Source organism: Hesperophylax consimilis, chromosome 1 (assembly GCF_061612785.1).
Source record: "Hesperophylax consimilis isolate HC1 chromosome 1, BYU_Hcon_1.0, whole genome shotgun sequence".
Lineage (NCBI taxonomy): Eukaryota > Metazoa > Arthropoda > Insecta > Trichoptera > Limnephilidae > Hesperophylax > Hesperophylax consimilis.
Window position 1 is genome coordinate 40,252,458 of NC_142836.1, and position 21,622 is coordinate 40,274,079.

The 21,622-nt window shown below is 31.8% G+C and overlaps 1 protein-coding gene across 6 annotated transcripts in view; it reads left to right on the top strand.

Annotated features, from left to right (window-relative positions):
• Window positions 1-21,622, top strand: part of LOC149426880 (uncharacterized protein ZK1073.1) — a 102,759-nt gene that overhangs the window by 55,183 nt on the left and 25,954 nt on the right. For all 6 annotated transcript variants that reach the window (XM_089633888.1, XM_089633895.1, XM_089633903.1 and 3 more), the window contains exon 2: window positions 21,101-21,151. In XM_089633888.1, coding sequence (XP_089490014.1) covers window positions 21,101-21,151 — 51 coding nt within the window. The remainder of the gene's footprint in view (window positions 1-21,100; window positions 21,152-21,622) is intronic.

Consider the following 21,622-nt stretch of genomic DNA (forward strand, 5'->3'; position numbering starts at 1 on the left):
TACCAAACTAATGATAGCCATTTTAAGTTAGGTTTAACCCTTATAGTGCCAGCTAACACTATTTTTGTAATAACTTACTTTTTTTGGAAAATTGTGTTTTTGTAAATTTCAATCAGAGAGTGTGTTTATATATTTATTAAAAAATAAATATTTATCTCATCTAGTTTCCCGAGGATAGCTACTTATATTCAGACGGCCGGCATAGTCCAGTGGTAACGCATTGGACTGCCATTCCGAAGGTCGCGGGTTCGAACCCGGCGTGCGCAAATAAATTTTATTTGATTAATTTGTGTTATTTCACAATTAATTAATTAAAATAATGTATAGTATATTTGCGGGACGTTCCAGAGTGGAAGATACTACCAGTATCGCCCTGGTGTAAGACCACCATTCAGAATTGAAACGTTGCTCCAAATGGCTTTAGCCGTGTTTAGTGACTAGATCTGAATAGCCAGGTACTTCCCCACCTTCCTCTTTCCCTTCCCCACTTACCTTCAGCCTCACAACATCCCCCAATTGGGGATGCCATAGTCTCACTGGCTCCAGACGGGAGCAGTTGGGACTCTTGTAAGGTATTCACTATAAAAAAAAAAAAAAAAAGAGAAATGTGTTTTGTTCTTTTAAATGTTATAAACAAATACGATGTAATGAAGACGTATAAAATTATTCGTGAGAAGTTTTTAGTTGAGGCTTTCCTTTAAATAAATACAGTACTTGTAAAATATGGCACTCAATCCCATATAATTTCCAATTCCATTATTTGTGAAATAATTATAACACAAGGGCGCAGTCACAAGCTGTTTATTGTAGAGTTAGAAAATTGATAGAGAAATAATGTAACAGAAAACAAAAGAACTATCATTACCATGGTAAAATAGGAATCTACTAAAATGACAAATAGAATAAACTGGTTGCTATGGTAACAAATAGAAGAAACTAGTAACTGTGGTAAAGGAGAAATCTACTAATATTGTTCTAATGATCAATTAAATGTCAAGAGACATCTATTGACATTATTAGAAATTAGAAATAATTACTATTATATCTTTAGATTACTAATTTTAGTAAAATCTTTGGTTAAATAACGAAAAGCGCCCACTTATATTGTACACAGGTTTCTATTTTTATAATTTTGTGATAACCTACTGTTACCAGCTCTGTACCGTTTATGTTAAGTAAATGTTATGTTTGGTTTATTTGTGTTACGTTATGTTATGTTTATGGTGTGTAATCAATTATATTCTGTAATTAATTGTATTTTTTAATAAGAAAAATGTTAATTGTGTATGGCCAAGATTACCCCCTAATGGGTGAAAGCCAAAATAAAAAATAATTAAAAAATATATCTTTAGATAATTTAGATAACCTGATACATAAATATGATATTTAAGGCTCGATCAAATACATTTGTATTTTTTCTAAATGAAGCAATCCAAAAAAGCAACCTTTTTAAAGTCGCCCTAACCTGCTTCACAGCAGAAGATAATATATTATAAAGAAAAAAACCTTGATCTCAGAATCATCGGTGGATCTCAATATAAATTAAATATATGTAGGTAGAATGGTTCCAATAAAATCGGTGCCATAAATTGACAGCATTCCATTCAATGGAGCGAGGAAATCGTTAAAATTCCAGTGGATAAAATAGCGTTTGACAAATTAATGAAAACACTGAAAGAAAAAACAAGAGATATCTAATTTAATCATTTTAGTCTATATACCTATCTGGGGAGATATACAATGAAAATGGTATGCTTAGAATTCATCGGAAAAAAAAGAAATAATAAATAATATAGCGAGTAATTAAAATATAATATGGCGAATGAAATTGGATAATAGCTAGGCACCTCTCTTACACTCGGTATATCGGTTGGTTTAAAGCTCGGCTTTGTTGGAATATGAAGCTTAGTGCGGGTTGGAACCTAATTCGTATTTAGGTCGGAAGTCTAGATATCAGCAATATTACACGTACTGTCTATGATTGTATTAGAGGAAAGTAGATGTTTTTCTATGTTGCGTGAGAGGTATATCTATGGCTCCTACGTCATCGGCAGATCGCGAACTTTCAAAATGTCATATGTTTTGGCGGGCTAATTTACGAGTTGATTTTTTGATAAAGTTCTCCACTTCAATCAGCTTGGTGCAATGCACTATGTATTCACGCACTATTCTTACAAACACACCGCTAAAAACACTGTCCTGACGTTGTAAAATTGCTGGTATAATACCTTACCACGCTGTTCGTCTATTTTAGATTTATTATCAATTAATAACATCAACAATATCAACATCCCACATCGCTCGATGAATGCAACAGTCCATGCTGATAAAATTAACGTATAAATTTAAGTATATTTTGGTGAGATTGGAGTACGTAAATACTTACGTAAACGTCATATTTGACATTTGTCACTGCTTACACCTCGGTGTCTAAGAGGGAACTATTTTACGGCTTAAAAAGGCTTAAGCGGCCGATTTAGTCCGCTTAAATTTGCGCGAGGAATGTTGCACATAGCGAGAATACGGATTGACTGGTATACCGGGCCTAAAATAGTTTAATTCGAAATCGGTTGAACCGGGCCTAAAATAGTTTAATTCGAAATCGGTTGAACTTAACTTTACAATAGATAATATATTTCACCAACACCAAAACTTTCACTTTACTAAGTAAACGCTGTATACAAACAAAAGCTCTTTGTAATAACAATGCGTATTAATAATAAATACTTAGCTAATGTTTGCGGCCGGGCCAAAGTTTGATAATGCCTTCGAAAGGCGAAACAGCTGCTACGCGTAAATGTAACACTATTATAACAGTCTAAAGAAAACCAACAAAAAATATTATTACAAATCTAATAAAAGGCTAACTTTGTTTACAACGTTTGAACAAGTACACGCTGTTAAATAAAATTACAATATTTTCTTCGAACTACATAGATTCCTTTTATCCTGACACTGTAAAAAGTATAGAGTTAGACTATCCCTCGGTTAAGAAAAAGGGGAATAACCCAATATCACGGTAAGAATGAATACAACAAAGGCGTTTGATTCGGAATATGATAATATTTACTAGACTCTGATTAGAATAACCAGTTTTTTGGTGATGCAACACTAAAATTGACGCGTCAAATTTATGGTTTAAGTTTTTATGCATTCCCTAATTGGATGGCAATAGCTAGATAATAGTTATCTCTAAGCTGGGTATTTTGCCAAATAAAAATTTTTCACACTTTAAAATAACAGTTTTCAATTAAAAAATAAATAATATTACATTACAAGCTAGAATGGCTAGTAGTTATATTTTGCAAGGATAAAGTTTTTAAATAAATGAAACAAAAATACTTGGTTTTAAGTCACTTTATTGACATCAGAAGGTGCCGGATCAATTCCCGTCTGCGGCATTTATTTTTACTCAGGAGATATTTTCAAGTAATATTGATATTTCAGGCGACTAATTATTGCTTATAATAATGTGTTATCCTTTGTGCTATGCATAAAACCTTGTCTTATAAATATTTGTTTATCATTAAAAAATAATAATAGTATATGACAAGTCAAAATATTTCACCAACAAATATGTAGATATAATATGTCTCGACGCCATCTAGTGTGAAATTTAGCACTAACAAAGCCTTTCCTACAAAAATAAAGTTGTTTGTTTACAGGTGAAAAAAATATAATAAGCAGTAATTGTTGATTGAAGTACTAGTACATATTGAATTATTTGGCGGCTTGGAAATAAGCCGAAGTTGCTCAGTGGTCCAAAGCATCTGACCGGACATCAGAAGGTACGGGTTCAATTCCCGTCGGTGGCATTTATTTTTAATCGGGGCATATTTTCAATTTATATTGATATTTCAGTCGACTAATTATTGCTTGTGATAATTTGTTATATATTTAATATTATTTTTATTTATTAGTTTTAGTTACAAAACTCATTCTAGGATGGGAGGAACTTACAATACATATGCGGTAGTTAATAGGTACAATTTTACATTGTATATTGATTTCAAAATTATAAGTTTCACATACGAAACAGTACAAAAATAGAAAAAAGGGAGGTTAAGTAGAATAAACGAAAAAAACAAAAAAAAAAGAAACTGACAGGGATATACACATAAGCACAAAGCCAAGGAATTAATACATTGGTAAAAATAGATTACGATCGATTACAAATACAGGGGATAGGAAAGGAGAGAGAAAGAAACAAGACAAAATACAATACGATAAGTATTACAAATACAGGGGATAGGAAATGAGAGAGACAGAAATAAGACAAAATACAATACGATAAGTATTACAAATACAGGGGACAGGAAAGGAGAGAGAAAGAAACAAGACAAAATACAATACGATAAGTATTACAAATACAGGGGATAAGAAAGGAGAGAGAAAGAAACAAGAAAAAATACAATACGATAAGTATTATTACTTTGAATGTTTTTTAAGTGCTGACGGTTTTCTTGTATATATTTTTTTTTGTAATTTATTCAATCACCCAATAAAATTAATCACAGTTTATAAATTTTAAATTGCACTCCCGAAAATTTGCTGTTTTCGACATTTACTTTTAATACTTAGTCGTGATAGAAATATTTATTTATTTATTACATGCCCTAGTGGGCTTTTCTTTTAAAAAAAATACAAGCATTTTGTATCAGAGTAAACACTTAAAAATTAATACAATAAAGAAGAATGTAAACATAATGGCAAAAATGAATCCTCAAGCATATAATTGAATTTAAAAGATTCAACAAAATAGTAGAAGCGGAGAAGTTATATGGGTACATAGGTCTATTTGTGTCTAGAAGAATAAAAGTGATAGAATATACAATATTTATACTGATTAGTTTTCAAATGAAATATATCACCCAGATCAGAATATTTGTTTCCGAGACTTCACAATCTCGGAAAAGTAAAAAGATAAGAAATGTCGGCATGATTTTTTGGGAACATGGATATTGATACATTGAAGTAATTCGGGACAGTGAATTTTAAAATGTAGTATTCTTTGTAACAGTATTAAATCTGTGCTTATTCTTCTTTCTGAAAGTTTCAATAGAGACATTTTATCCAAGAGGTAATTGTAATTTATGTTTTGTATAGGAATATGCAATTTATAATTTATAAACCTTAGAAACTTCCGTTGAATCTGTATTATGTTGTCTATAGTGTTGAGATTCGTTAAGTTTGGATTTTCTTCAATTTCGTGGCTACATCTGAGTGGTGCAGCTCTCCTCTCAATGTAACTATGATTACAGATGATGGGGACCATCCTGATACATAAAAAAATTGTTTATTATTTTTGTTACTGTTTTTATTTTTCTTTTCACGTAATTTGTATCCTTATTGAATTTGACATGGCAAACTATGTTTGCTATATCCACTATCCCCCATTCACACTGGAATAAAAACTTAAATAACAAAATGTTGGTAATTTAGGTCATATAAAATGACATTACAAATATGACTAATATAGACTTCAACTAACAAATAGGACTTATTTTTATTACCTAACTAAGAAGTTGTAAAAAAGATAGATTCATTATTTTTAACGATTTACTAATGTTTATAAGACAAGGTTTTTATATATAGCACAAAGGATAGCAAATTATTTTAAGCAATAATTTTTCTTCTGAAATATCCATACAAATTAAAACAATCTCCAGAGAAAGAATAAATGCCGCTGACGGGAATAAGTTAGCTGCTCTAACTATTAAGCTAGGTCGGCTTATTACAAACCCACCAAATAATTCAATAAGTATGTAGGTACTAGTATTTTTCATTCAACGATTATTGCTTTTTACACTCCTAGTACGTATTGAATTATTTGGCGGGTTTGTAATAAGCCAACGTAGCTTAATGGTTAGGTTAGGTTAGCAGCTGACTGGCAATCCGAAGGCTGCTGGTTCAGTTCCCATCGGCGGCAATTATTCTTTCTCGGGAGATTTAACAAAAAATTGTATGGGTATTTCAGACAAATTATTATAAGTTATTAAGCAAATTATTTTAATCAATAATTTGTTAAGGTGATTCTGATTATATATATATTTTATATTGTGCCTAACTTTGTGATTTAAACATACCTAATAATTATAATAACCATTTCACTGAATAAAGAAAAATAAAAAATAAATGTATATATTTATATATGTGACTAGAATAAATAGATGCCCTTGTGACTTCTCAAATAATAATTTAATTTTACAATGATTTATTTATTATTTATTCCGTGCTTGTAGTTCGTGCCATTCTTTGTTTTATATTTATGTTGTTTTCAAGTGATATCCGCGTTATCTGACTAATGAACAGATCATAATCTCGAGTAAATAATGCGAACACTAAAAAATATTTGTTTTTTTTCTTTCTATCGTAAAATCTTGAACACTATCTATGTATGCCTAGCGGTAAACATATTATTATTAAATAAAATTATTTGTTTCTGCGGCGAACGCCTAAATACAAATGTGAGATTAGTTTAATTCATCAAAATGATGATTACCTCATTCACAAAATAATGATGCAGAAACGCCGGCGTGAACTTATCATCAGCTAAATAAAGCAATCAACTCATTAGTGCACACCTCATTTTATCAATATACCCAATTACCCAATAAAGCATCAGTGGATAATAATAATAATAATAAATGACACACGCACTTAAATAATGTTTCCCAACAGAATGTCTATCTAAATACATAATCACCCAATTAGGGATGCCTTAGCCTCATTGGCCCCAGACGGTTGGTAGCAGTTGGGACTGTTAAGCGGTAATCACATAATAAAAATAAAATAATAATGCCATAATATTTTTGTATCATGCTAATTAAGAGGAAGGTACAAGCCAAAAATGTGTATATTCTTGGTATACCTTACATCGAAGGTAATAGGCATCAAAATCACTTGACAAACGGAGTCTAGAAATGTTCGATTTCAAGCACAAAACTGGTTTTTATTTATTTTGTAAATAATTTTATAAGAAAGCAAAAAAGTTAAACAAGCGAAACTGACACAGATAATCTTAGCTATAATACTGTATTTTTTAAAGTTTTTTTCTTTATGCATTCATAAATTTCTATTGAAAAAAAAATAATTTAGTAGTTTACATTTATATATTTAATTGAGTAATTTCGTTTTTTATTTGTATTCTACTCAAGCGAAACGATAGGAAAACCTTCAATGTATTCAAAGCATTTTTAGTATTCATAATGTACACCAATTCGTTATAAAGATTGATCAAAATAGTGATTTGGCATTAAGCTTCGCCTTAATTTCTGCTCAACACCCTTCTTTGTTTATTTCTCGAGAATCCTCGAAGTCATTTTATTACACCTCTTTTTATGTAGCGTTACGGGAACCGAACTCCCACTCACTGCATTCATAGTATATCTAATCACTAAGCCACAATTCTCACCACAGTAGTTACGATTCCCTGCACAGTAAGAACCGTCGCATAAGATTTATGTTTTTGTCTGTAACTTTTTTTTGTTTATTTCCCGTTTCTTGGCGTTGCTATCTACCGTAAATCTTCAGCTGACATAACTACTGTATAAAACAGGTAATAAAAAATATAACATAACATTAAATTCCCTAAGTAACTAAACTCTTTCTCAGAGCCATGAAAGATGTATTTATTTATTTTTATTTAAAAACGATTTTATTTCGGTTCTCTTCTATTTATTTATTCTCTAAAATGTTACGTTATACAATAAGGATTTAAAACATCAACATCATTATTGACGCTAAAACCTTCGAAGTCCTAGCACAAGCACATCGATAACTAAGCAAAATCTGTAGGAAAAACTAGGCTGATCAAATTTTGTTTATCTATATTTTGTTTATTAATATTTCTACACACTCCCTCTTACTAATAAATGTGTTTAAATTTTACACAACTGATTAATAACCATTTACCCTTCATCGATGGTTAAGTGTACATTATTAAAGTTTTTCCTTCAGCCACTACCTTAACCCGCCTGCCCAACCGGGTGGCAACATAACTCCCCTGCCTTAACACTGTATAGACAGGAGCGCCCCTGTGAGGTGTTACTTAAAAAAGAGAAGAAAAAACAATAAAAACCAACAGAATAGCAATCATGCGACAAAAACAAAACTGTATAGTATTGAGCATGAAGAACGACATTTTCAAAACTTTTTGTGTTTAAATAATAAACAATTATTGATATATTTAGTATTTAGTTTTATTTAGCTTAAACATTATTTTTTTACTTATTATGCTTTCAAGCCAATTATAAGAATGAATGAAATTTACAGGGAAAGCAGATGATGAAATTGGCAAGTTTTTAATATAGGTCTAGGCGGAACTTCAACTAACTTTGGGATTTAAACATTATTTTATGGCGCAATTATATCAGATCTGTCAACAATTGTTTTTGTGTCTGCAAGACATACTATTCACCTAATTAGTTAAAATAATCAATCATGTATATCAATATGGCGCAATGGTATCAGATCTCTCAACAATTGTTTGTGTGTCTACAAGACATACTATTCACCTAATTAGTTAAAATAATCAATCATGTATATCACATAATTCACGTCTCTTTGACTAATAATAATGTCTTGTAAATCAAGGTTTCAGAAAAAATCATTAGTCGAAAACTACAAAAAATCTATGAACACACATGGAGGTGATTTGGGTATCCCCAAGGGGTGTTCAACCTCTGGACTTTCGCTTGACGCGTGTAAACCTTAACAACTTTTTTTGTTCTCTGAATAATGCACTTAATCTTGAAAATGTAAATAATGTAACAGCCCACCAGGGCATTGATAATTTATTTAAATAAATAACCCTGACACGCCCGGCTTCGCAATATATTTCGATAATATAATCAATGTCGGGAAAAAGAAGGAACTACTTTGTTAAATTTTGTTTTTTGCGAAAACGTTTTCAAACTTTTAAATCAAACGTGTTCGTTTTGCAAATGTGATTTAATGTATTAATTTAGGCATTTTTGCTGACTATTTTTTAACCGATAGTCGTTACCATCATGAATATCCGTCATAATTTTCTTTTTCTTTAAAAAGCAGTCAACAATGTTAATTTCTGCACGAAATTTTAGGCGCGATGTGTATCAATACGGAACTGTTGAAAAGTTGGCAAATAACCGATATTATTTATAAAATCTTTTATCGTTTCGACGTTGTGCTTTCCATTCTGAATGATTTTACCAGGGATGCTGTATTCAACTACGAGTATGTACTCGAGTATGTACTCAAGTCACCTGAGATGAAGGACGGATAGTTTCACAGAATCTGAACAATTCATCAAATTTCAAAGTTGATTTTCAAGTTCTGTGAAGGTTCTATTCAAGCTCTGTTATTATATCATTATTGGCAATAATTTCAGAACATGTACAGAACCTTCACAGAACTTGAAAAACTACTTTGTAATTTGATGATTTGTTCAGGTTCTGTGAAACAACCTGTCCTAAGTCTCCTTAAAATTAAAATAAATAATTATATTTGATCGTGATGCATCATTATGCGCGCATTCATTTCAGCTTTTTTAAATGATTTATGCACTCTACTTTGAGTGGCGGATAATCTGAGTGGACGTGCAAGTCGCACGTCGCTTCTGCCAATATATAGAGTCATTTTTGTGCACTACAGAATTTGAACATTAAAAAGATAATTAATTACAGATAGCAAAGAGATTAACCGATAGACGTGTGTGGTGTGGGCATGACCGTGTATCCGAATTACGACGCAACAATAAAGTCGGAATCTTAACGATGTAAGTGGAGAAGCCATGCACGAAAATAAGCGTCACACGGCCCTGGTGTATTGAACAGACCTATGGTTGAATTTGCCCTAGCAAAATTTCTAAAATAGAATAGTAATCTTTCCGTGGCTTTTATTTAAATTATTTCTGATGAACCTATTACTAAAACCTCACTTTCATCTAGAACAATCCCTCGGGAAGTTACTAATTACCGTCTAGAAAAATAAAATCTGGTGCTTACCATTAATTTTAACGTTGAAAAACATTTTATTAAATTTTCAAACCGTTTTGCATAAAATATTTTAATGGTAAGGTACTGTTTTTATTAATCTTAAATATAAATTACTTCTAACCGTAGAGATTGCTCTATAAAAATATATGTTATCGCTACGAATTCGTAGGAATTAATTAAAATATGAGGTTCAAGAAATACTCGATTATTAGAGTCTTGTCTGGCCCTCAAAAGAAAGCTTAAGAAAATTAGTAGATATAGATATCAAAGATATTAATCGATGAAAGTGTATAGCCGTGTCCGTGTGCCAGAATTAAGCTATTTTTCCCTTACTTCTTGTGAAATTTATTGATAGTTCGCGGACGTGAATGATACGTATATAGATAATGGGTTATTGATTTAATTTTTCGGTTACCTATAGATTTCACTGTGGATATGAACCGATAGAAATGTGTTTTGGGCGTGTCCGTGTGTTCTCAGTAAGCAAATTCCTTAATTCTACTCAAATTGATCAACATTCTAGTTTGAGAATTTGTGCGAACGTGAACATTTGTTCAAGTATGTCAATCATTTGAATATTAACAAAGCAAATTGGGCTAATTATTTTGGCAAATTACTAAAGGATGGGTAAAAGGGGACAACATGTTTAAAAAATAAGAATTTAAAAAAAGTTATTGGTAAATTATAACAGTCTATTCTTTTTCAACACATCTTTTTGAATGTCACTTTTGTTTTCGCGAATAAATGAATGAATGAATGCATATCTCAGAAGTGGAAATTAACCCTATTCCCGACATCTCATCAAGCTGAGACTCAGCAGACAGACTCGTTGTCGATGACAATACATTCTTTCAATTTGGTGGCTATCACGTACACACGCGGACACATCAATATACGAAATAAATGTCGGGACTACCCGATCGACATTTGGCGAGGTTAGTAGCGTTGTCGACTACGATTCCTGGGTAGGAAGATTCAATCCTGATACAACACAAAAATATATATTTTAAAATAGATATATATTAGGTTGATTTGTTATTGAATTAAATACATTTTTTTCTTATATATTTACAAAATTTTCTTTTCCGAAGTCGAATAACAAGATTGAACCTTGATGTATGCCAGCAATGCATCTATTTGTGTGCTGTGCTCGTGTCAACTCTGGCTCTGACATCCAATGATAATGCCATTATTATTATTTCTAAAGTAGCACAGTTAACTTGGCATAAATTGATCCATAAAATCCAGTCCACACAAATTTCCACTGAAATATTTAATTTCCTAGATTTAGGAACTCTGCCGATTGAGCAACGCTATTGTGAAATCCAATAAAAATATTTATAACTCGTCTAGACTTAGGCCGGTCCACTGAACAATCCATTCGGTCGAACGAATACACTTCTACGTAGATATTAATAATATTAATGTTGTGTTTATGACATAGTACAAAAAGTGGCTTCATATTAATGCCAAAGTAATTATTAATGCAGCTGCTGTTAATGTATTCGAGACTAAACTAGTAGATACCGTAGTATTATTTTAAGCAAATCGCCTCCAACGAACTGAACAATTTAGGGCTTCAGGAAAAAAATTGAAAGCGGTGGAATGAAATTACCAACGGAAGATCCTTAAAAAAACACTAGTAACTAGAACATATAATGAAATAATCATAACTGTTGAGCGGATTATCTTTAATTAGGTATGTCTGTATAAAATTAATATAGAATAGAGAGCTATGGCGTCACGAAATTTTGAACAGTTTTATTTTTGTGTAATTTCTCGGGTCAGCAAATGTTTTCAGTTCTCAACGTCACAATTTCCGTGCGGCATGGAACTTTGATATATCCATTTAAATCATTTAGTGTTAAAATTTATTCAGAACAAAATATTTATTAATTTATTTATTCCCGTTAAAAAGGTATTAAAATTAACATTTATTAATTTAATTTGTGTTTTTTCACAATGGCGAAGCTTAATGCTAAATCACTATTTTGATTCATCTTTATAACGAATTGGTGTACATTATGTTTACCAAAATCTATGCTTTAGATACATTGAAAGTTTTACTATCGTTTCGCTGGAGTAGAATACAAATAAATAAAAAAAATACTGAAAAAAATATAAATGTAAACTACTAAAAAATATTTTTTCAATAGAAATGTATGAACGCGTAAAGGAAACAACTTTTAAAAAGTATAGTATTATAGCTAAGATTATCTGTGACAGTTTCAATTGATTAAATTTTTTGCTTTCTTACAAAATTATATACAAAATAAATAAAAACCAGTTTTGTGCTTGAAATCTTACGTTTCTAGACTCCGTTTGTCAAGTGATTTTAATGCCTATTACCTACAATACAATACCAAGAATATACACATTTTTGGCTTGTAGATTCCTCTTAAAAATAATATATAGTGCACTTGGGGCATGTTCCAGAGTAAAAGATACTCTCAGTATCGCCCTGGTGTAAGGACACCATTCATAATTGAAACGTTGCTTGAAATGTATTTAGACGTGTTTAGCGACCAGATCTGAATAGCCAGGTTCTCCACCACCTTCCTCTTACCCATTACCTTAATTTCCCCACTACCTTCAGCCTCACAATACACCCCAATTGAGGATGCCAAAGTCTCAGTGGCTCCAGACGGTAGGGAGCAGTTGGGACTCTCGAGCGGTATTCACACAAAATAATATTTTATACAATCTACTCATTAAAAATAAAAGTACATAGGATGAAATATTGAAGTTTTTTTAATAAATGCTCAACCACAGATAAACAATTTCACCAAATAAATCAGTTTAAAAAAAAATTATTAGTGATTCTACTAAAACATATGAACATGAAAAATGTTATGATCTATTTAAGAATAATTTTTACGGTTGTGTTGATGTTAGCTCCTGTTAACAAAATTTATAAATGTGGAAAAAGTCTGCGTTTTTAATTTTTTTTGTGTAAACACGTTCAGTTTTTTCCCCCTTGCATCTTAACGGCAAGTGCTTTAAAAGTGTTAAAATCTTGTAATTTTTTTCTACGGATACCATTGCCATTGACTCGCCCAAATGTTTTATTTGAATTCGAGATACAAAAGTTTACCAAACTGACTCAGAGTAATTTAAAAATTCATAAAAATTTACTCGCCCAAATGTGCTTGAATTTGAGATACCTATTTACAAAACTGACCCAAATTACAATCCAGGGGAGGAAAATCTGTTGGAAATATGATCGCAGGAAGCAGTTACAATCGAAAGAAGAGACCGGTGCTTTATGGATAAACATTGCCGTCAAATTAAATTTTCCAACAAAATGATTATATTGTTTATTTCTTTTAATGTATTTATAAAATAGTTTCCATTTAACTGTGTTAAGTCTATCTAGTCTGTTTTAAAACCTATGTACACTGTTCATTGGACTCCCTAATTAATTTCGTTTTCTTATGTAAAAATAAGTTTCTTTTATTTTAATAGTGTTAATGAATGTTGTCATTGTCGAAATGAGTTTTTTTAAACTCACTGGGAATAATATATTAAAAATAGTATTGTTATTATTTTGTAATAAATTATCACAAAATAATTAACAATGGTATTTATTGGGTGCGTCTTCTATATCGTTTTTTAGTATTTTTTAGACTTTTTTCATTGATCTCTTTTTGCCAGATTTTAATTCTTGAATTTTACTAATTAAACTTCATTTCTACTTCAAACGAAGATAAAACATTATTTTATACGGTAAATAAGGTTCAGAAAAGTTTTAAAAATATTTTCAATTACGTGGTAATAATAACATTATCAAAAATGTGTTTCCTAAATGAAACAACCATCTCAAAAATATATTGTCTCTCTACCGGCGTTAAAATTAATTCAATTCATCATTCAAGTTATTTAAGTTCTGTAATTAATGCTTTCTCTTGGAATACAATGGAAACTTTTAAATGATAATTTACGGTAATGTATTTTCGTCAAGATTTCCGTATTGTTGGGCAATATAGCCCAACATCTACGCATTGCCCTATCTTGCCGGTTAGTTCGTGCGGGTACCGATATTAGGACAATATTATAGGGACAAATCTGTTTCCTACTCATTCTGTTATGTATGTGCGTCTCTGTTCTGTCATAATTTCAGTCTCGATTTATAAATAAATTATTTCGCCATTTTATACAAGTTTAATGGAGTTATGCAGGATATCGTGTTTTGTATTGTGAATTTTTCTTGTGCATTTTGGCTCTGTGCTCCTGCAATACACGACAAAATCTGGCAAGGCCGTTCTAGGGCTAGACAATTGCTAGGTAATATAGGAAAAATAGGCATGTATCTTGCTTGTTCACGGGTATCGGAGCTTCTGTCGAACTCAAAGATATTAGAAGAACGAGATGTGCTATGAGTAGTTCATACTGTGTGGAATTGTTTGGCCGAGTGTCGCCGGTTTTTTCACCAATACTACTGCAAACCTTCGCTTACGCTAAGGTATCCGCACTAATACATAGAACAGATTTCTGTACGTACACGTCCCGATACCGTTCAAAGTACCCTAATTAGGTAGTACTCCGGCTACGGTCCGGCGGCCAACATAGCATATCTCGTTCTTCTAATATCTTTGGTCGAACTCATTATATATTGCTAAAATGAACAAAATTATGTTTAATGTTTTTTTATCAACGAGAAACTTGGCGATCGAGATCTGAGGCACAGTTGATGTTGGCAGCAATAGAACGGGACATTTTTAATAATCGAGTCACCGATGCTAATTCTTCCTCTATCGCTTATCCGGGCCCTTTCAAGACACGCTTCAACTATAATCTCTTTCTACTTGCCCTTCGTCAATCCGCCTCACCACCCAATCAAGCTGGGTGGCGATATAGTTCCCCTGGCCAATACACAGTATCTACATACTCTATACATGAGAGTACTTGTGAGGTTTCACACAGAAAAACACGAAAACATAAAAAAAATCCAAGGAAAGAACCATAAAAAATAACTGGTTATTCTGACAACAAATAGATAACTACGCTACTAAGTTACCTGTAATTTGATAATTTATATAATTTGATAATAACGGTTATTTATGGGCTTGTGGAGATCGGCATCAATGGAAAATAATTTATTAACCTTTTGTATTTATATATTTTTTATACACTTTATACTTTGTACTGATAACTTTTTAACTTTATATCTATGTATGCGCATTGAATAGTTTAATTTATTGACATGATGCCACGATTGAATTTGGGAAATGAATCCGAAAAAATGTCAATGTTAGAGTTAAACAAATATTATTTAGAGTGTGAAGAGCTCGGTTAATTGGCGAACTATATGCTGCATTTGTTTCTGCACAGCCTCCATGTTCAAGAGGTAAGGATCTTGACTACGATCTCTTCTAATTCCGGCGTGAGCAATCAAATTAATCTAATGAGTTTGTGTTATTTCACAATTAATCTGATGAGTTTGTGTTATTTCACAATTAATCTGATGAGTTTGTGTTATTTCACAATTAATCTGATGAGTTTGTGTTATTTCACAATTAATCTGATGAGTTTGTGTTGTTTCACAATTGATCTGATGAGTTTGAGTTGTTTCACAATTAATTAATTTCAAATATTTTGTATATCATGTTGGCTGCACGTTCCAGAGTAGAAGATACTATCAGTATCGTCCCGGTGTAAGACCTCCATTCAGAACTGAAACGTTGCTTCAAATTGCATTTGCCCTGTTTAGTGACGTAGGTACTTGTTTGACGCAATTGCCAGGTTCTTACTGACCTTCATCTCCCCCATCTCCTTTATATCCCCATTACCGCCTGCCTCACAATATACCCCAATCGGGAATGCCATAGGCTCACTGAATCCAGGTTGGGAACAGTTGGGACTTTTATGCTGTATTCATATAAAAAAAGGGTTTCGGTGCAACCGTGCTTTTAACATGACGAATATATTCGTATCTGATAACGACGAAGCCGTGTTGCACCGAAACTGGTCTAAACGTATAATTTAAGAGATGAAGAAGTCTTCATGCATAACTTTTCTAATGGATCCGAACGGTCATTATTAGGTGAAGGTGCGTGGTTACAATTAATTCCGTCATTGGTTTCAAGTTTAAAAGGGGTTATTGTTATTTTATTACTAAGAATCTTTTTTGCATGTACCCTAAGGAAAACAATATTACGAAACCGATTGGTGTGTTCGTAAAAATAAAGCTAAATGTAAATATCTACAGTATTTCATTTACAACATCTTAAATATTACGTTCATTGGATATCAATTTGGTCCACTAGTGGTGCTTTTCTATTGAGAACAATTCAAACATTAAAAAATCTACACTTAAAATATAAAGTTTTTTTACTATTATACATTTATTTTTAAATGTCTTTTAAAACTAAAAGAATAAAAATAAAATTGATTTAATTTACAAATGAACCTTTCTACACAGGAACTGGAGTCGACAACTCTACCAATCTCACCAAATGCCAATCGGGTAGGACCGACATTTATTTCGTAAATTAACTGCTTTAATTTCATCCGATTTCAGAAAAATGCGTATATGTCCGCGTATGTGTGCGTGATTGCCACTAAAAGTTGATAGAAAGCATTGTTATCGACAACGAGTCTATCTGCTGAGTTTCAGCTCGATCGGAAATCGTAAAATGGGTTAATTTCCACTTTCAAGATTTGCGTTCATTCATTCATCACCGAAAACAAAAGTAAAATTCAAATAAATCTATTTTAAAAGTTACGACGTAGAATGATGTGAGCAAACATTTCATTATTTGCGAAAAGAAAACTAGAGAGAAATATAAAATTAATTATTAAATAAAATACAATTTCAACATAAATAAATATAATAAGAGTACGGTACAAGTAATTTAATGGTACAGATGTTCAAACGAAGAGGGCATGATGCTAGGAAGATAAGGTTATATTAAAAAAAGTTTCGGAGGAACGAAACACATTTATCTTAGTCGCAGAAGTTCTGCCCTTTAACCCTTGTCGGAAATAATCTCCTGCCACGCGGCCCACCCTAGGACACCCTCGCACCCAGAGTTTATGATGAGGTTTTTCTTGGGTAAATTTTTATATTTGTCGTCTTGTTTTACTATTTGTGTAGAATTTATATATTATTTCCATATACGTCAGTGATGCAAAACCTTTTTAATGATCGGGTCAAATTATTTATGTTGATTTATCGATTGTTCACGGGTCGCAAAGGGAATAAGTGTTGCAGATAATAATAAATTTTCTCCACAGCCAGACATATTATTGTTATTATAAATGATTGCGCTCCATTCTGTGTCACATACATATTTCTAAGACGTGATGAGATTGCTGACACCATCAACGACGGCTTATAGTTAAAATATTGTATCTCCTTAAAACATAATATTGAGAAAACTGAATTTTAAGATTTACAAACCTATTTGAAGTATTTAGTAACATATTGCAGTATTTGTATTGATGTAAATACAATATTTTGGCATGGACTTTTTTTAGCATAAAGCTAAATAAAATTGTTAAGGAGATACAATATCTGTGATTATAAACACTTTGTTTCGAGGATTTACATTTTTTTCAAATGTTTAAAGCTTTGGGACGGTAAGTTTAGGAGATACAATATATTTACCCATAAAAATATAAGCTGTCTTTGGCACATTCTAGTACATAACTAATTTTTTACCAAAATTTTGAGTTACAATATTTTAACACTAATTCATTAAAATACCATATCAGTACCGAATCACTCTGCGCTAAAATGGCTAATTAATTATCTTTAATGAATTAATTACCGTGTTGGTCTTAATTATTATAATTATAAGTGGCTGATTAATTATAATTTATCGATTATTGAATAGCAGTATTTGTGAAAAGGAGTAGGTATGAATTAAAATCATATTACTTAATAATTGCTAAATTAATAATCTTTTAAATGATTTTAAACCATAAACCATTTGCACATAAAGGTCTTCACGAAAAACTTTTACACCTGCAGATAGATATATTTAGCAAAATTGGCAGCAATAAAAAATAATCAGATCTCATACCGAGGGTTGTGTATCGCCGATTCAGGTCAACTCACCCTAATATACATTCTCCCAAAATTCAATGATGAAGTTTTTGATTAGATCTTAACGTTCTTAATGTTATGTTACTATAACATTTTAAGTAAAAGATATTATCATCGTTTTCATTTGCAGAATTTTATGTAAAATAATACTAGGATAAATTATGTATTGTCATTATTGTGAAAGATCTACTAAAGGGCGTGTATGTCACTTTGTGTTTTTGAAGTTTCCCGTAATTAATACGTCCAAAATCGCCGCTATGTAGGTACCCACATTCCAAATTACACAACTAACAAAAGCATGGTTAAACAGAGACATAATACGCCGTTGCTGTTTCAGAGTGCCAAAATTTTACCTGTTGAGGCTATTCTATGGCAAAAAATCATAATTCAGTATATATTTACCCCGCAGCATAAAGAAAAATTAGAACATAAATACAGTACTAGATTCACGCGCAATGACGGATTAATAGTTACGAAATTTAATAATAAATACGGACAGAGAACGTTTGAATACAACATACCGAAGATATTTAATTTATTACCTGACACTATAAAGCAATGTAAGTCTATGAATAAGGTTAAATATATTGTGAAAAATTGGCTATCGGAAAAAAAATATTTACTTTAATATGTATGAAAAATTGTATGAAAAAATTGTTGATTCTGTAGATATAAGAGGTAAATTATAACTTAAAATTAAAATGTATATGTAACTAAACTTTAAGCACCTGTTGACAAGCCAATTCAATTGGCTTAGAAGAACCTGTTTGTTGATATGTATTAACTATTTATTCAATAAATAAAATTAAAAAAATTAAAAAAAATGTAAGGTTAAAAAATCGAATTTAATTTAAATATCTCTAGTAAGCGTTCCAAGATGGTTTGAAAGGGAGATATGTAAATACAAATGCTAGAAGGAGCGCGCAAATAAGCGAAAATGATGAAAAAATTTAATAAACACGACTTGTTTGAATTAGAGCAAAAATCTCTCGACAAATGCTTAAGTTGCATTTACAGAAACAATGTGAATTTTTGCATGCCTATAACATATTAAATAACAGAACAAATCGTGTTTTTAATAATTTTCGGAGCTTACTTTGCAATTTATTTCTATCGAGAGAATGTCAAATAATTAACATTTCGGCATAACAAATGTGTAGATATTATCTTCAATAATAACATATATTTTTTTAGAACTTAAAAACTCAAATAATTAAAGAGAAACTTGCTATAAATCGGTAGAAATTGGGTATTCGGGGGCTTAATACGCACATTATTTTGTAAGACACTTTGCATCAGTAAGATAATAAAGAGAAGTAAGTATTTCAGTTTTACTGAAAATGGAAAATAATGCATTTTACTAATAGTTTCATTAAAAAACGGAAAATTTGACGTCTTTTCTTCACGCCATGTTTTGATATAACAGTATCAATATAGCATTTTGGCTAGTTTTTTTTTTTAATTTTTGTCTTAATTAAATCCAATCTAAGAACCGAAGAACCCATTCTAAGATCACAAGAACCTATTCTAGGATCATAGGCTTAAGTAAGAGAGAAAAGACCAGCCTTAAAACATTCGTATCAATAACTATGGCTAGCAAGTGAACAATCGATTTTAATTTTAACGAAATATCTATTAAAATCAATCATTTCCCTGAAACTGAAATATTTACTTCTCATTATTAACTAATTTTGTATTAAAAAGTAATTGTTTTAAATAAAAGTGCGCGTATTAGAGCTATATTTTCTGTATATTTACCAACATGTATAACTGAATTATAAATCTGATGTTTAAAGGTTGCTCTAAAAGTGCATGAAAACTAGCGATGAGTTATGGACTCATTTTTATTAAGAGCAGGAGCCGCGGTACCAGCTCAATATTTTCGTACGGCTCTATTGAACGAGAGCCGTGAGCTCACATCTAATAAGAATACTGTGCTTTCCCTATACGACTTGCCGATGCGGCTCCCCCGGTACGGCTCCCCCTCAATCGCTCCCCCTATACGGCTCCCAGCGTAAGCGTATGAAAGATCGTACGTGACTTAGTACCGGTTCATAGCCCATACCACGAGAAAAATAAGATGTTAGATAGTTATTAGGTGGAGGTACATAAATCTGACTCTGAATATGTAACAACAATTGAAACTTGGATAATATTAAAATATCTCCAGATAAAAAAGAGTAAACGTTCAATTGAGCCGTTGTACAGTTTACCGGGAGTCTTACGAATACGGCTCATCAAAAAGAGCTCAATTGTGCGGCTCGTTCATGAACGACTCATCGCTATTGAAAACATCTGTCAAATGTATTAGAAAAAATATGCGAAACAAGAAATGCGAAATTTAAATTTCCGACTTTATGTCTGTGTTAAATCTTCCCCATAGGAAAAACTAAGCCCTTCCACACACTTTTCCACAAATGATCACCTAGTCAATCAACATTATGCAAGTGCATTATATAAGCAAAATAAATACAAAACAATGCAAGAACAACACGTCAACTCACCAGAGATCATATGGGAAAATAATTCACCGACTCCAGATATTTTCATATCAGAGGGTTTGGCTCGGTAGAACTCCTAACAGGGCCTATAAATCCTACTGATCCCTCAACATAAATATTTAAAAAATCTTTCGTTATCCTACATGTATTTAAAATGACTGATTTTTGCATTTTTATATATAAATTTTTTGATAGATCTAATACGCCTAAATTTTTAATGAGAGAGCTAGGTATAATACCAGTAGCCGAAATAACGAATGGTAATATTTTTATAGTCTGAGAATGCCAAATTCTTTTTATCTCATTTCCTAAATCTGTGTATTTTCTTATTTTTTCATTAACAGATTTTTGAATATTACAGGAATTTGGAATAGCGACATGAATGATAAAAGTTATTTATTAAACATTATTATTTTTATGTATTAATAAACAAGTCTTCATTTTCAAGCTGTTTTCGTGCTTGCACTCATGTGCAAATTTGCAGTGGATAATAATTATATGTAGTGCTTATTTTGTGTGAAATTAAATTCTGTCAGTGTGGCCAGGCTAAAATCGAATCTCCTTTGTTGCAGAAATACGTCGTCAGCACGGACCGCAGCGGAGACATACATGTGCACGTGCAGGTGAGACATACCCATACCCACTTCATACCCCATACATACCCAATACACCCATACTTCCACGGCCTGCTTTACATGGACCTATGGACCATAACTTCCATTAGCGTGGACGACCGCGACGCAGACAATGGACAAATGCACAGGAAGTGCATGCTCTACTTCTGACGAGTAGGTACCTATCTACATGAGTGTGTGCAAATAAGCTATAATGTATGAACTAGTTAATGGACACTTACAGGAAAAGTAAGTTTTTGCAGTTAATCTACTTACGAGTATAATGTCTGAAGCTAACAATTTTTATTTATCTAACACTATTATATTTTTTGCACTACGGTGCATAGGATGTGCCCAATTTAGAAAGCGGCTATGGGTACCGCCGCCCCGGGAACCATTTATTAGATAACCAACACTTCTTCCATAGATCACCCCAAGTGGTTCTCTACGTTTGGGAACTTAGCAGGGTTTCCCTGGTTC